Raw genomic sequence first — 15,157 nt, forward strand, 5'->3', positions numbered from 1 at the left:
CGAATTCTGTGGCTCAAATGGTTCTTGAGAAACTTCGAAAAAAGCAGCGTCATGTTCAAGTGGAATTTGCAACTCAAAAAAAACCACGCAAATCTAAAACTTCTTAAAATCAAGCATTTTTTGAGAAAACTGCCAACATTTCCTTATCGAAGGTTCACTTTCTAAAAGGGCCATTTATTTCAGTCTAGAATGATGTACAAATGAGCGTTCTTCCTCATTTTGCCTCCGAGAAATGAGCAAAAATGGGACGGAAAGCATGGAATTTTGGCATAATCTTGCAAATAAGTGTCTGATATTAAAATTTGCCTTTCTGGTTCAAAACTACTCGAATTTCCCCACTCACGTTGTTACGACTGAATCGAGTTTTCAATTCTCTATTCAACGATGCCAAAACCGAATTCTGTGGCACAAATGGGGCCTGAGAAACTGCCAAAAAAGCAACGTCGTGTTTGAGTCAATTTTGCAACTAAAAAACACGCAAATCTAAAACTTCATGAAACCAAGACTTTTTTGAGAAAACTGCCAACATTTCCTTATTGATGGTTCACTTTCTAAAAAGGCCATTTAGTTCTCGCTGTAATGATGTAAAGATGAGCCCTCTGGCTCATTTTGCTTTCGAGAAATGAGTAAAAACGGGACGGAAAACATGAACATTTTTCATAATCTTTGCACCTAAGTGTCTGATATTAAATTTTCTCTTTCTGGGTCAAAACCACTCGCATTTCCTCACTCATGTGGTGATGACTAAATCGAATTTTCAATTCTGTATCCAACGATGGCAAAACGAATTCTGTGGCTCAAATGGGGCCTGAGAGACTGCCAAAAAAGCAACGTCGTATTTGAGTCAATTTTGCAACTAAAAAAAAAACACGCAAATCTAAAGCTTCTTGAAACCAAGACTTTTTTGAGAAAACTGCCAATATTTCCTTATTGATGGTTCACTTTCAAAAAAGTTTTTTTCAGTCACATTTTTTTGTTTTTAGACTGAGTGAAAAAAATGGTGGTTTATCGGGCAAGTATTAGAATCTGTGCTTTGATGGTTTGAAAGTTTAGTGAAAATGTAGAAAATTTGAATAGTTTTGCACTGGCAAACATCCAAGGCAAGTTTTCCGTAATATTGTGCAATTTATTGATAATTTATACAAAAGTTGTTTGTCGGTGGAGTCAAAAAATCTTCAAATTGGAACAACATTCTATTTAATTTCTTTCGCAATATCAATTATATTCTCCACAGTAGAATTTTTTTAAAGCCACTAAGAAATATAGCTATTGCTTACCAGAAACCTTAGAGTAATTAGGCAAAAATTGCCTCCTTGACACACTTACCGGCTTGTAGGACTATCAGCTTTAACGATGCCACATTCATTGGTAAGAAGTTGTAATTTTAAAGTAACCATTGTGAATTTGCCTTGGCCCACAACGAAACATTCCTTATTTTCGGAATTTCCGTGCATGTATAATTTTCCGTGAAAATTTGTTTCGGGTTGATAGCGAATGGTCATGTAGCTTTCAGTGCATGAAACAGTAACTGAATCCAAATTCAGTGATTGAATTAGTTAAAACCCAATGATTTAAGGAATACTTACTATTAAGGCATCGAGCTTTTTCGTAATAAGTCGCTCCTTGTTTGGAAACGAGGATTCTTGGACCTCTGAGCTTTGTGTCCTCACTGTGCAAAATGCACTTTTTCCCACTGTCCAAGCTAAACCCTCTGCAATTGAATGCTTGGTAAACCTCGCACTGATGTTGGCATTGATCTTTGGTCATATTTAGCAACCTTAAGTCCTTGTGCTTGAAAGCAACGTCTCCGTATTCTTCGTAGGTACAGTATTCATTATCTTGATGCTCTAAAAGGAAACTTTATGTAGCAGATCAGCCTTCCAGGAAAATTCCCCCCTTTCTACGTGCCTGTAGGTGGATTATCCCGGATTTTTGTGCACTGGTTTTCCAGGTAATAATCATCATAAGTTGAAACTCTATAGGAAGTGGGCATTAAGTGCCTGTCACTGTTGCTCAGAGTGCATAATCCCACAGTCTCATTTTGAGCAGAACTGACTCTAAATTTAACGGATCTGCAGTCAAAATCGGTTTCATCCAAGCAGTTTTGCTGGCATTCCGATCTGGACATGTTTCTGGGCAGAGCTTTAGTGTCATTGCCTATCAAAGTGGCTCCTCTGACTGTTTCAAACACCCACGATTTGTTACAACCTCTTTCTAAAATATTTTAGAGGTTTTTAAAGAGATGAATTTTTATTCACTGAGCTCACCTTCTTGCAGACAGACTTTAACAAACCATGCTGCTGCATTATCAACTTCCATTCCAGACTCATTCCTGATAAATGTTTGGTCGTTCTCAAACCAGTAGCAATCAGAAGTGTCGTAAAAGAGTACAAAGCTTTGACATTTTTCGTTTTTCTGGCAATTTTGCAGACATTGAATAGTAACGGCGGCATCAGTTTCGTTTTGATTCAGAGGGACTAAGAGCTGTTCTCGATTCAAGTTGATTGGGGGAAGGCCGATGATTTTTTCGAATTTTATGTTCGATTTTGGGCAATTCAGCAGGCGAGCAGCAAATGCTGGAATCACATAATGTGAAGAAAGCACAATCAGGAAGTTTTTAGACTTGGGGTTGCAGATTGTTCCTATGCGGAGTTAATATAGGGAGATAAAGAGCAACATTTTTTTGCCCGATATTTATAATTCGTCATTTACAAAACTGAGATTTAGTTTCATGACTGATGGTCTGATTTCAATCACCTTTAGACAACATACTAATAAGATTTGTGTTTGAAATAGTTTTCTATGATTCCAAAAATTCCCCAATTATCGTTATTTGTGGGTGTTTTTTAAGAATTCGTATTAGTTCAACTTAAAAAAAATTTCACGTGTATTTATACGGAATTTTTTATAGTCAAATCGGTAGGAAGCAGATTGCGCTCGCTAAATGTGTTTTTTAGGATCTTATTCGTTTGCTTTCGTCCGTTTTGTTGATATCTGGGGAGCGATCTAATTTTGTCTGTTAAATAACGCGTTATTTTATGGAATTTATTTAGAAATTAAGGCTAATCTGTTTTCGTGGAATAGTAATTTTGCAGCTCTATTTTTGCGGTTTTGCTTTCAGCAGAAACTTGGTAAAGCGGGTAAATATCGATCGAATCATTCTTTGAAAGCCCCATAAATTTCGAGAATTAAAGACCCAAACTAACCCAAGACTCAGTTTTTTGTGTTCATTGCTTTGGTTTGAATGAGAACTGCTTGCATTTTAAGAATCGGGTTTGTGTAATTTTGCGTATAATTTACTTTGGTAACTGCAAAATTCTGAAAATGTCCGATTCACAGTTGAATTTGACTATCAACCAGTCTCAAGACCAGAAATGGTCTCTAAAGGGAAATTTTTTAAACATAAATCGTGGATATAATTTTTGGTTTTGAATTTCAAAATTATAAAAATTGTAAAAACTTACAACTGAGACAATTAGAAAATGCAAAAGTAAGAAAAAATAATTACAAATCATGAAAAGAGCAAGAAAGCCTAGTTCAAAATCAAAGGTATATTAGTTAAATAATTCATGAATTAGATAATTCAATTGTTTGCTCAAAATGAGTATTTTGGAATTTTTGCATCAAAATCTTTAACATGGAGTATGGCGTATTGCCGTTTCTTTGATAAATTGTTCATTCATATTTTCTTCCGAATATTTTTCTAATGATATTCTTTAAGTTTACTGTTACTAAGATTGCAAAAATTTTCGTTTTAACTTAAAACAAATTCTGAACGGAATTTCGGTTAAATTATCCAATAATGAAGCTTTTTGAAGATTTAAAAATACAATTTGTTGTTCCGAAAGTTTCAAAAATCAAGTCTGCAGCTCCAAAGTGTGGATGAATTAATGTTCTTAGTTAGTTTTTCAGCATATTAACTGCACATTTTTGGCAATTTTAATACAATACAAACATGCCCCTAACAACTAAATTATTAGCTTCAATCATTAGTTCAAGTGCACGAAATCGTATAAATTAAATTAACTGAATGCGAAACGGCGATTTTTATTGCAACCTATAAAAATATCTTTTTGTTTCATAAATTAACCGAGGACGACACAGCAATAAATACATATTGTAAACTTTTTCAATGTATGTTTTCATTATCATACACTTTTATGAAGATACATATAATTAATTATATGCGTGTTGTTTACATGAGAAATCATGGAAAAACGCCAGGGATACTTAAGTTATTTTTTGAAAATTATTCTCGGCAACGCGTCTTTGTTACTTCAAAAAATAATTTTCTTTGCTGAATTTTCGGTTTGTCGGTTATATTTCTTAACTCCTGCGAATTAATTTTGTTAAAATTTATTTTTTTCTTTCCTAAATTTGATCATGGCCCTCAACAGTGAAGCCTGCAGCTTGGATTTTTGCTGTTGATATTTTTTCCAATTATCTAATTTAATAATAAGCTAATTAGCATTAGCAAAAGAAAAGCACGAAACACGCATGAAACGTAAGAAGATAATAAATTAAATTAAGTAAAGTTGTGAGTGGTTAAAATAAGTAAATGTTTCAATTTTATTTATACGAAATGCGGAAAATCTATTTTCACTATTATATTGTATGCTTATCAATTATAAAACTAGTTCAAGTGCAAATAGTCACATAAATGAAGTTTGCTGCAAAACAGCGACGTTTACTGAAATGTACGAAATTACAATTTTGTTCTATAAACTCTGGTTATATGGCTATATGGAATAAATAAAATACTCTATTTCGATCAGTTTTAAAGCTCTAATCAGCAATTTTGATATGTTTAATTATCTTACATTTTACAAAAAAATAATGTAAATTAAATTTAAAAAGTCCTTTGTTTTCGTATCAATTCTTGTTTTTTTTCTTGTTAAATGTAGTTGATTGTAGCTAAATTGGAAACATCCGTGCAACTTACCGGCGTTTGCTTTAATTAGAAGAATTGCCCACAAAACTCGAAACATTATTGCACTTGCACATTATTTTATTCGACTTTTTATAACAATGATTATTTATTGATATTTGCTTAAAATTTGCGGATCAGAGGTTTGCTTATAAGAACATCGACGTCTCGAAGAAGTCGCAGTCGAAAATGAAAATAGTCTGAAACAATTAGGTACCACTCGCGTGTAATTTGACGAAACAATATTGAAAACGCAGTACCACCATGAGTAAAAAAATTGCACTGCATGATTGACACAATCGACTATCTGTATTACGTAAATAATATTGTCCTTGTTGAAAATACAGAGGGTACCTTTACCTATTGTCGGTTTAGGTGCAGGTACCGCCAATAGAATCATAGGAGGATGCATTGCGTTTATATGCACTTTGCTTTTCAGTGTCCAGACTAAGTTTAAAAATTTAAAGCTTTTAAGTACCGCGTAAGAAAGTTCAATGTTTCTTTTTAATTTTTTATTTGTCATGTCAATTCATTTAGGCCTGTTTTCAAATTATAAAAAATTCTCGGAAAAAACTTGCATTTATGATAAAAAGTGAAAGTTTCGTGGTCAGTCATCAATAAATAATCCACTTAAAGAACAATATGGGACGTTCCCATTTTGTTTAACAAAGCGGATCCTATTAACCTGTCGATGGCCATTTATGCGGTGTATTACAATCAGTGAATGGTAATGAAATATTTATTTAAAATACGTCGATCACTCAATACGATCCAGCTTAAAGTTGGAGTCAAAGTTGAATAATGACTCTCAGCACTTAATTTCTATTAGGCTTCAAAACTTCCGCAATAAAAACTATTTGTTCGAAATGATCTGGTTTTTGTGTTAGTGAAAAACAACAGAAAATTTATTTAAAATACATGTTACATGGCCGGCTATTGTTAATGACTCATTTTTACATTAACTAGTTGCAAGGTTAAACTAGGTGCATTATGATAATTCAGGTTCAGTGACGATATCTAGCGCTTTGATATTGCTGGGAATTAATCTAAGTTACTGAGCCGTAAAACAAATTATTGCTTTCTTCGTAAAAAAATGTATTTCCAAATGCTTTTAACCGCCCAGTATTGTGCTGCAATGCGAACAGCATACAAATAACACGGTGTCACAATGTGAGTGATAATCAAAAACCCATGTTGGTATTTGATAATCATTTGAAATTGGCAATTTCGTAGATGTTCTGTTTGAATTGCGTTATAAACGCCCCTATAAATATGGTTTGTAACTAACTAACTAAGCAGATAGTTACAAGTCGCAACATTTGTTGGAAAATGTCGTTTTGTTTAATGATAACTATTGGCAAATGTTCATAATTAATATGGTGATTTTTGCGGTAAATATGGGTATTTGGGACGAGTTATATTTGTGTTGATCTAATTTAGTTATAATTTTAAGTAATTATTTGAAGTTTTCTGTTCAAGAGTAGAAGTTGTTTGAACTAGTAGCGATTTAATTGCCTGATGCAAAATTATGGTCAAACTTTGTACAATTTTGCACCAATAACAAAACATCCGCAGGCAAAATATTTGCAAATACTTCCAACAATTTTTCCCAGCAAAACTTTATATTAAATAACCATTCTAATTATGTCAAAATAAAAGTAAAAACTGGTGACTTTTACATAGTGTGTAAGCTTTAGAGCGGAAAAATCTCTGATGGTGCAAACTCGAAGGCCCACAAATCCAAAAAACCTCATCACTGTCAAGTCGAATTCCAGTTTCATTTGGCGATGGAAAAATTGTATTGATTTTATGAAATTTTATATATTGATTTTAGAGCAATTTAAAATTTCAATTCTTTATCCAACGATGCCAAAACGAATTCTGTGACTCAAATTGGGCTTAAGAAACTTAGAAAAAATCACCGTCATGTTTGAGTTTATTTTGTTATTTGCTCAAAACTCAAAAAAAAAACGCGCAAATCTAGAACTTCTTGAAATCAAGACTTTTTGAGAAAACTGAAGAAAAGAAAACTTTCTTAATAGGCCATTTAGTACTCTGGAATGATGTACAAATGAGCAAGCTTATTTTGTTGCGTATTTTGTTTCCGAGAAATGAGTAAAAACGGGACGAAAAGCCTAAAATTTTTACCTAATCTTGCACCTTTTTGGGTCAAAACTGCCCGATTTTCCTCACTAATGTTGTTATGACTGAATAGAATTTTCAATTCTCTATTGAATGACGCCAAAACTAAATTTATGCCTCAAAAGGGGCTTGAGAAACTCAAAAAAAAGCAGCATGATGTTTGAGTCAATTTTGCAACTTAAGAAAAAACACGAAAATCTAAAACTTTTTGAAATCAAGATTTTTTTGAGAAAACTACCATCGTTGCGAAAATACTGCCAACGACGGAAAAACATAGTAGTAGAACATAGAGCACATAGTGGCAATTATATAATTGTTCGCAGAAATTGCAATTTTATTCGAAAATTTATATTATTATCTTTGAATGATTTGAACTTTAACGTTTCAGTAGCGAAATTATCTGTAAATTTTGTAAAATTCTGATATACACCATGTTTTACAACTTAAAATGATAATTATTCTCACTGAAAGTGCCGTTTACAGCCATATTTCTCAGTTTAATGAGAGCAAATAAACAACGAATATTGTAAATTTTTTTGACGTGGAAGACAGAGGCAAATATTAAGAAAATGTAATATAACAAACGTTAGTGATGAACAAGATGGAGAAAGTGGTTACTTGGAAAAACTATTATGAATAAAAAATAAAAGATCTTGCTGGTTTCTGTAATGTCGTATTTTTTTTTAGTATTGTTTTATGCATTTCTTAGATTATTTCTTTGACTACTGCTGTAGAATAAGTTTGGGCTTAATTTTCAAGATTTGAAAGAAATGTTTTAAAGCATTGTTATTGAGTAAAAATGAGTTTGAATTAGTCAAATTTAGTTATAACGTAAATAAGTTGCATCTGACACTTATTTAGGTGGGTAGTAAATGATCTGAGATGATAAAATATAATAAATAAAATGGTAAAAAAATAAATAAGAGGGAAAAATTACATTAAATAACAGAGAAAAAATGTGAATCTTTACATTGATCAAACTCAATATGAACTGGCCGAATCACGCAAATATGACGAAAAAATCAACAAATTAATGAAGCGAAAAGAAAGTGTGAGGTCGTTCAGATAATTCAACTTCCATGAGTGAGATGCTTTTATTTGTGTAAACTTTGTGGAAAAATGCATGATACATTTTTCGTAACACATACATGCTATTAAAAGGCATTTTTATGCAAATTAAGTAATTAACATATTTAACAGTTCAATAAAAATGAACAAAAAATGACCAAAAGGTAAATTTAAAAAAATGCTAAAACGTAACTTTCTACTAATATCAAATGTTGGGATTTTCACTATTGTTAAAAAAATGTTTACATAACAAAATACCCTTAAACTATCCGTACTCATGGGGGTTTCGTTAGAATTGTGCAAGTTTGTCTTAATGCAACCATTTGAACTTACTCAAACCTGAAAAAAAAAGTATGTAATTTTTTTCTTAACTAAATGTACTGCAGGTTTCACTTACAAAAGTATCTCAGTCTTCTATGAGATTTTTCGCAGGCTATTTTTCTGTTATAGATTGGGGCATACAAGACGTACACTGCGGGTGGGTCTTTTCTTAAATTCATCCAGTAATGAGTTGAGTGACTGAAAAATCAAAGCAATTCATGCAACTCGGCCAATTAAAGAAAATGTAAGTGTGACTTGGAAGAGGAGGAGAAAAATTATTATCAAAGATGACATAAATAGTGTTCATTACATGAGAGTAAACTTCCTTTTCGGCTGGTGCACCACAACGGTCTATTGCTTCCAGTACTGGCTTAACACAGTTATCAGCCTCTATGAGAACATCGCAGACTAATATCATGTCTTCATCTATTCGCTCAATGCAAGTGAATGATTGGTTTAATTTATCCTAAAAATGACGTGACCGCAAATATCTATGCATCCTTAAATTATTATTTACCTCTAACAATGTGCCGTCTTTAGGGCAGATTCTTCGTGCGATGTCAATAGAAGCTCGCTTTAACATTCTGCTTGCGGCGGATTCACTTGGTAGATTTTTGGCTTGTACTTTACTTTTCTCCCATGCTAGTGCTGCTATTTATATATGAAATTTTTCTGCAGTGTGGTAAAATGGTATTTCTATTACCTGTGAATAGGAGCGCAACCATTGCCAATTTTAAGAACGCCATTACAATATTAACTAAGTCAGGTTGGTGCTTTTGATGTGGAAGTAAAGTAAATCAGTTACTGAGGTCACTGAAATTGAACTAAGATAATCTTCCTTTAAATAACTGCAAAATAGGGCTCGTTAATGACGGTTTAATTAGCTGACCGAGTCAACCTAATTAACTTTTTTGATTAATGCAATAATTTGTTTTGTTTGCATTAAAATTGGGATTCCCAATGCGCTCATCTCCAATAAGTGAGCAAGACTCGTCAAATTTCTTGGATTTTAGCACAAATGCTCCTAAAGTTCGTCTTGAAAAACGTGCAAATTTCGACAATAAATTCAAGGTAATTACAATTATTGTCCTTCTATTATAAGCCATTGAGGATTTGTGTTTGTACTTATATTGATACTTTCAATTCCGAAACATGTTTGAATCGGACCGAAATTCTGCGATAGGAAAATAGTTATTTTGTCCTCTGTTTATTTCCGCTATAAATGAAGCAAAAGTTGTTAAATTTGATGACTGGTTAAGATCTTGAAACCTTTTTGTCATTTTTTATTGGATTGGGAAGTATTGGAAAAAAGCAATTATTACCAAAAGTGTTTTTTTGCAAGTAAATCGAAAACTAATAATTGTAGAAAAAATATGTTGTCACAAAATTTGATTAGTTTTTAGAGCTCTACGCATTCATATTTAATTTAGCAAAAGGCCACTTTCAGTTTACGAGCGACTCTAACTTAATTTTTTTTAATACGGACCTGAGATATTTTCTCGTTCTTTAAAATGCATATTTTCTCCTAATTTTAATGATGTACTCCATTTCATCCTCATTTCAACTTTTCCCGACGTTCTTGTGGAATAATTCATCACCAAGCTTTAGTATCGAAAAATACAAGTCGGAACCTGGATTTGAGTAGCAAATTGCATGTTTTTCTTTATACTTTTAGAAACTGCCTTTGAAAATAATCACAAATTTTGCTTTGTTCTTCACTAAGAATCATGAATTTTAGGAGTTGAACGAAAAGAAATTCCCATAATAAACCAAAAAACCTTAAGAAGTATACTTTTTTGGCTAAAAGGTATATCAATATTGTTTAATTAATTGAATATGACGCCGAAAAATCTAAAATATTGACAACTCAGCCACTCATATTGCAAAATAATAACAACTATTCGAAATGTCCTCTATTGCATTGAATACATGTTCTGCGTTTTCTGTAACTATTTTTTGTAAAGAAGTTTTGCACAGGCGGCTTAAATTTTAAGAATAAGTTGGTTCAAATCTATCGGAGGTGTTTGATAGGTCGGATCGTCAATAAAACCCCACCGAAAAATTCATGGGCGTTAAATCTGGCGATCCAGGTGGCCAGTTTATAGGATCATATACAAGTTCCAATACAAGAATTGACTTTCCAGGCATTTAGGAATCTTGTGTAGCGACATCAAGCGGAAAGTAATCTCAATTTCTTAAAATGTGTTTTGCAAAAAACTGTTAAGAATTTAGGTTTTCTGTCTAAAATTCCGAAAAATTGTTTAAATTGAACCGTCTATTGATGCAGAAGGGGCTTTTCTAGATCCAAAAAATCAGATTTTTGTCGATAATTTTCGGGTCTCAAATGTTGTTCTTTGTGGCAAAGGTAGATTCTAAAGAGATTTTTCTTTAAAATTCGCCTTGTTGAACTTTATGAAATTGCCAATTTGTTTTCCATTTCTATGAAAGATACCTCTCGGTCATACTAATATTTATAATCCAATTCTGTAAATAATAATGATTTGAAAAATAATTAAATTGAAATGTTTCCTTCTGCAATCGTAGTAGTCGCACTTTGCGTAGCAACATCAAGGAAAAAATAATATCAATGTTCTTAAAAGTTGTTTTTCAAAAAACTGAAAATAATTTAGCTCTTGTTAGATGCTCATAAAAAAATGGACCTACGGGTTTTCTGTCTAAAATTTCGAAAAATTGTTTCGATTGAACCCTCCATTGATACATAATCGTCTTTTATCGAGCCAAAAATCTCCTTTACAAACAATCACATTTTGCTTTGTGTTCTTTATTAGACATCCACAAAATATAATTTTTTGTGGATAATTTTTGTATCTCGTTGCACTTTGCGGTAAAAGAACATTCTAAGCTGATTTTTCTTAAAAATTCGCCTTGAAGAACTTTATGAAATTGCCAATTTGTTTTCAATTTCTATGAAAGATACCTCTCGGTCATAGATATAATTATCATGCAATTCTGTAAATAATAATGTTTTGAAAAATAATCGCATTGAAATGTTTACTTCTGCAAACGAAGTAATCGTATTAGCTACGTTTACGTGGACAAGTTTACGTTTCTATTACGTTTTCTTAGTTTCTGAGCGTTTTATTTGTCTCAGTGCAGTGCTACATTTTTCAGTTCCTTTAACTTCTCCACCTTTTTCTATAATTTACAACTATTTTATTAATATGTTTAATGTGTGAACGTAAAATTTAACTAATTGCAATTACGCAAAAACATGCCATGGTTTTAGAAACTTTATTTACATAGCAAATTGTTATACAGTCCCATTAAAGCCTCTCTAGTTACGGGAGATTTGCAGGAACTGTGCAGGTTGGTCTCAAAGCAACTTTTGAACTCTTGCACAAACCTGAAAGGAACATTATGCAATTTGCTGTTTAGTTGAATATGCTTTAAACTTACAAACATAATTCAGTTTTCTCTGGGATATTTTGTAGGCTATATTTTGCTTTCTGGTGTTTCAACTTGAACATACAGCGCCTGAAAGTCGGATGGCTTCTTTTCAAAATGCATGGATTGGTCAGTTCTAAAACTCGATTAATGTTACACAGAACAGGGGCAGTCACTATTGAAAAAGCATACCGAAAAAATGCTCCCCATCCAAGTGGCAAACATATTTAAAAATGGCATAAATAGTGTTCATCACATAAGTGTAAATTCCTTTTTCGGCTGGTGAAACACAATGTTCCATTGAGTCGATTAGCGGCTTAATGCAGGTTTTCGTTTGCAGCAAAACATCGCACATCATATTTTCGTTGTCATCAATTTCTTCAATGCAAGTGAAGGAATCGTTTAATTTAGTCTGAAATTTATCAAGCATCCGCAAACATTTATATCAAATTGTTATTATTTACCTCTAAGTTTGCGGCGTTTTTGGGGCAAATGCTTCGCATTAATTCACGAGCAGATCCTTTCATTTCATGTATTTTCGATGTATAGTTCTCGTCACCCAGAAGTAGATTTTCAGCTTGTACTTGGGTCTTCCCCATTGCTAGGGCTGAATTTTATGTGTAAAATTCGTTGTTAATGTTGTAAAATAAGTTTTCAGTTACCTGCAATGAAGAGCGCAAGCAGTCGCAATTTTAAGAACACCATTACGAAATTAACTAATTTGGTTGCTTCTTTAGAGTTTGAATGCATCTAAATCAGTTACCGCGGTCATTGAAATTGAACTTAGATAATAAATCTTTAAATATATGGAAATAACCCCAAATAAATCTGTTAGTTATTGATCATTTCTAACATGCATCGGTTGCTGTTGTTTTGCATTCTCGGTAAGTTATCAGTTCCATAACATTTGCAGTTATATCATCAAAACTCTCGAATTTAATGCACTAATTAGAAATTTTTCCGATTTAAGTTGGTCTCTCCAATGCGCTGATCCACGTTGGACATCACATAAAAAATGAGGCTGTAAAAAACGGAAAGTTGCGTAGCTTTTTACACAAATACGCTAACAACACAAATAGTTTGGAAAAATGTGCACATTTTGACAATGAATTCAACGTAATTACAATTAGCAATTTTTGCGTCTGGTTAAAGATATTGAAGGTTTGTAGCTTGTTAGCTCCGAAGCCGAAACATGTTTGGATCGCACATACAATTCAGACGAAATCACTTTCTGCAGTTATGTGAAAAGTGGCTTGCGAGATTGTTTCAATTCGACCAATGCTCTATTGGAAAAATGTCTTCCTGTTAAGTCCAAAAATGTTTTTTTGTTCATGTTGGATTCTACTATTAATCTGCTCAAAGCTGTGTGTGCAGCTTCAGCTGCTGAGGTAATCGGTAAGTGGAACAGAGTTGTAAAAAAATGAACGTTTTAATGCTTCGTTTGGTAGAATTGGTTCAGCCTTGTGTAATTGATGCCATTAGGGGCTCGGATAATATGTGCTATGATTCAATCGAGATTGATTTACTAAGTTTTGAGTTAAATTCCTCGACCAAGTCTGATATATGCAAGTAAGTGAACCGGCAAGTATGATGTATGCAAATGCGTTTCTATAGTTCATCCGCGTTTTGTGGCTTTTGATATGCAGAAAGCTGCATGAAAAATAGGTTTCTCACAAAGACATTAGTAAATCGACGAAGCCATAGGTGGCTCCTATGGAAAAATGTAATCAAATGCATCGGTTTAAGAGTCAGGTTTCCCGCAAACATTTAGAACTAATTCGAAAAAATTTCGAAAATTGTAGATGCTTCTAGCGTTCAATCAATTTTATCCTATAAAACCTGTATCGACTGGGAATTGGACCGTGAATATTCTAGCCCTATCATCCCGAGTCCATTTCCTTTATGAAATATTTTCCTTATTTGCGGTGTGTCATGCTGAATATTTTATTGCGTCTTGTAATTAACATCTTAATTTCTTATGAATCAATTTTTTTCAATAACATTTGCTTGTCGTTTATTGCAAGCTAAACAAGTATACCACAAAATACGTTCTTTGTTTCTGTTTTCCTGATATTTATTATGTATGTTACTTCTATACAGCCTGGCTGATATGAAGTGTCCCATGATTAATTAATTAATTTAATTAATTAATTAATCCGCCCTGTACTTTTTTTCTTTATTTATCGTTTTATTTACTTCAAACGAAAAACATGTTTGCAAATCTTCAACTTGAAAAATGGCTGCATGCAAGTCACTTTGCACAAGTATACGTTGCGATCCCCGCTGAAGCGTTTCCTTGAGAGCCTCCAAACTTTCTTGTTTTTTTTAAACCAAATTTTTGTCTTCAAAATACCCCAGAAGGAGAAATCCATCGGGTTTGCATCCGGAGAATTTTCCTCCTCAGAAAAACAATGTTCGGTCACACGTGCAAGCGAAGCAACTCCTTTAGTTTTTGGACTCCAACTTTTCTTGTATAGCAGTAATTTCACTGTACTTTTCAGAACTTGTAAGACTTGATTTACTGAATTTTTAATATGTGCTGCATTTTATCAAGCGATATATGCAGTTCATTAGCCATTTTTCTTGGTTTTTGCGGTCCTTTTTGGGCAATATCCATATAGTTTTGCACTTCTTCCTTTTTTTTTTCTCTGGACTGTTCTTCTCACTTGAAAACGTTTGAACTGATTAACGACGTTCTTCTGAGATTTCGCAGCCAAATAAAGACCAATTAAATTGCAACCTTTGAGTTCCATAGCATAAAACTTCTTATCTATTCAACTCAGAATAAAATGCTTTTAAGCGTATATAAATAATGTAATTGGATACCATCAGTCCAATTTGCAGACATCTACCGCTATTAGTTAGAGCATTAGTATTAACTATTAACTAACTATTAGTTAGAGGACACTTCATATCAGCCACCCGCCATTGTTGCTTCCATCGAAAATTTAATCAAACGAATCTGTTTAATCTGAGGATCCACGCAAATATTTAAATCTATTTGGAAAATTTGTCGAAGGTTGCATAATCTTTGCGATGTTTTGAGTAGTGTTTCTAGTCAATTTTGCTCCTCAATATGTTTTTTATTTTCAGAACGCTACATTCCTATAGAACCTGTATCGACCTGGAGTTGGATCGTGAATGTTCTAGCGCTATCACTACGAGGACATTTTTCAAGTTTTACGATATTTGGACCAGCAAGTGCATAAATCAATGACTCATTTAGGGGAAACAGCCCCTTTCATTTGTTTTATCTTAATTTAGATTGAATAAATAATCCATTACGTTGAGTGC

The 15,157-nt window shown here is 32.9% G+C and overlaps 4 protein-coding genes across 11 annotated transcripts in view; 1 reads left to right on the forward strand and 3 right to left on the reverse strand.

The window, feature by feature from the left end:
* Positions 1-5,332, reverse strand: part of LOC109539572 — a 13,197-nt gene extending 7,865 nt beyond the window's left edge. Inside the window, exons 1-5 of the mRNA XM_019907401.2 lie at positions 4,943-5,332; positions 2,268-2,576; positions 1,909-2,214; positions 1,587-1,847; positions 1,327-1,528 (exon numbers count right to left, since the gene is read on the reverse strand). Of these exons, the coding sequence (XP_019762960.1) occupies positions 1,327-1,528; positions 1,587-1,847; positions 1,909-2,214; positions 2,268-2,576; positions 4,943-4,988 (1,124 nt within the window). The 5' untranslated portion in view covers positions 4,989-5,332. The remainder of the gene's footprint in view (positions 1-1,326; positions 1,529-1,586; positions 1,848-1,908; positions 2,215-2,267; positions 2,577-4,942) is intronic.
* The window catches only part of LOC109539573, a 24,503-nt gene extending 9,350 nt beyond the window's left edge, over positions 1-15,153 (forward strand). Inside the window, exons 1-5 of one of the 6 annotated variants that reach the window (XM_048666949.1) lie at positions 12,667-12,747; positions 12,834-12,979; positions 13,033-13,258; positions 13,312-13,432; positions 14,957-15,153. In XM_048666949.1, the coding sequence (XP_048522906.1) occupies positions 12,717-12,747; positions 12,834-12,979; positions 13,033-13,258; positions 13,312-13,432; positions 14,957-15,080 (648 nt within the window). In that variant the 5' untranslated portion in view covers positions 12,667-12,716 and the 3' untranslated portion in view covers positions 15,081-15,153. The other 5 variants (XM_048666950.1, XR_007281625.1, XR_007281627.1 and 2 more) reach the window with 5 other exon arrangements.
* On the reverse strand, positions 8,150-9,247 carry LOC125504646. Of its 3 annotated transcripts, none has more exons than XM_048666951.1 (5): positions 9,162-9,247; positions 8,976-9,109; positions 8,769-8,924; positions 8,535-8,656; positions 8,150-8,476 (listed from the first exon to the last, which is right to left on the reverse strand). In XM_048666951.1, exons 1-4 carry the CDS (start codon positions 9,202-9,204, stop codon positions 8,582-8,584), a joined length of 408 nt encoding a protein of 135 aa, XP_048522908.1. In that variant the 5' UTR covers positions 9,205-9,247; the 3' UTR covers positions 8,150-8,476; positions 8,535-8,581. The 3 variants fall into 3 exon arrangements, with proteins under 3 accessions (XP_048522908.1, XP_048522909.1, XP_048522910.1); XM_048666952.1 differs by having other exon boundaries at positions 8,976-9,106; positions 9,162-9,246; XM_048666953.1 differs by having other exon boundaries at positions 8,976-9,100; positions 9,162-9,230.
* LOC125502352 lies at positions 11,696-12,613 on the reverse strand. The gene is made up of 5 exons (XM_048666947.1): positions 12,526-12,613; positions 12,328-12,470; positions 12,056-12,275; positions 11,876-11,999; positions 11,696-11,822 (listed from the first exon to the last, which is right to left on the reverse strand). The coding sequence occupies exons 1-5, from the start codon at positions 12,611-12,613 to the stop codon at positions 11,711-11,713; spliced, it is 687 nt and encodes a 228-aa protein (XP_048522904.1). The 3' UTR covers positions 11,696-11,710.
* Positions 15,154-15,157: the final 4 nt, after the last annotated feature.

Source organism: Dendroctonus ponderosae, unplaced genomic scaffold, assembly GCF_020466585.1.
Source record: "Dendroctonus ponderosae isolate FM_Combo_2020 unplaced genomic scaffold, Dpon_F_20191213v2 Dpon_F_20191213_5, whole genome shotgun sequence".
Lineage (NCBI taxonomy): Eukaryota > Metazoa > Arthropoda > Insecta > Coleoptera > Curculionidae > Dendroctonus > Dendroctonus ponderosae.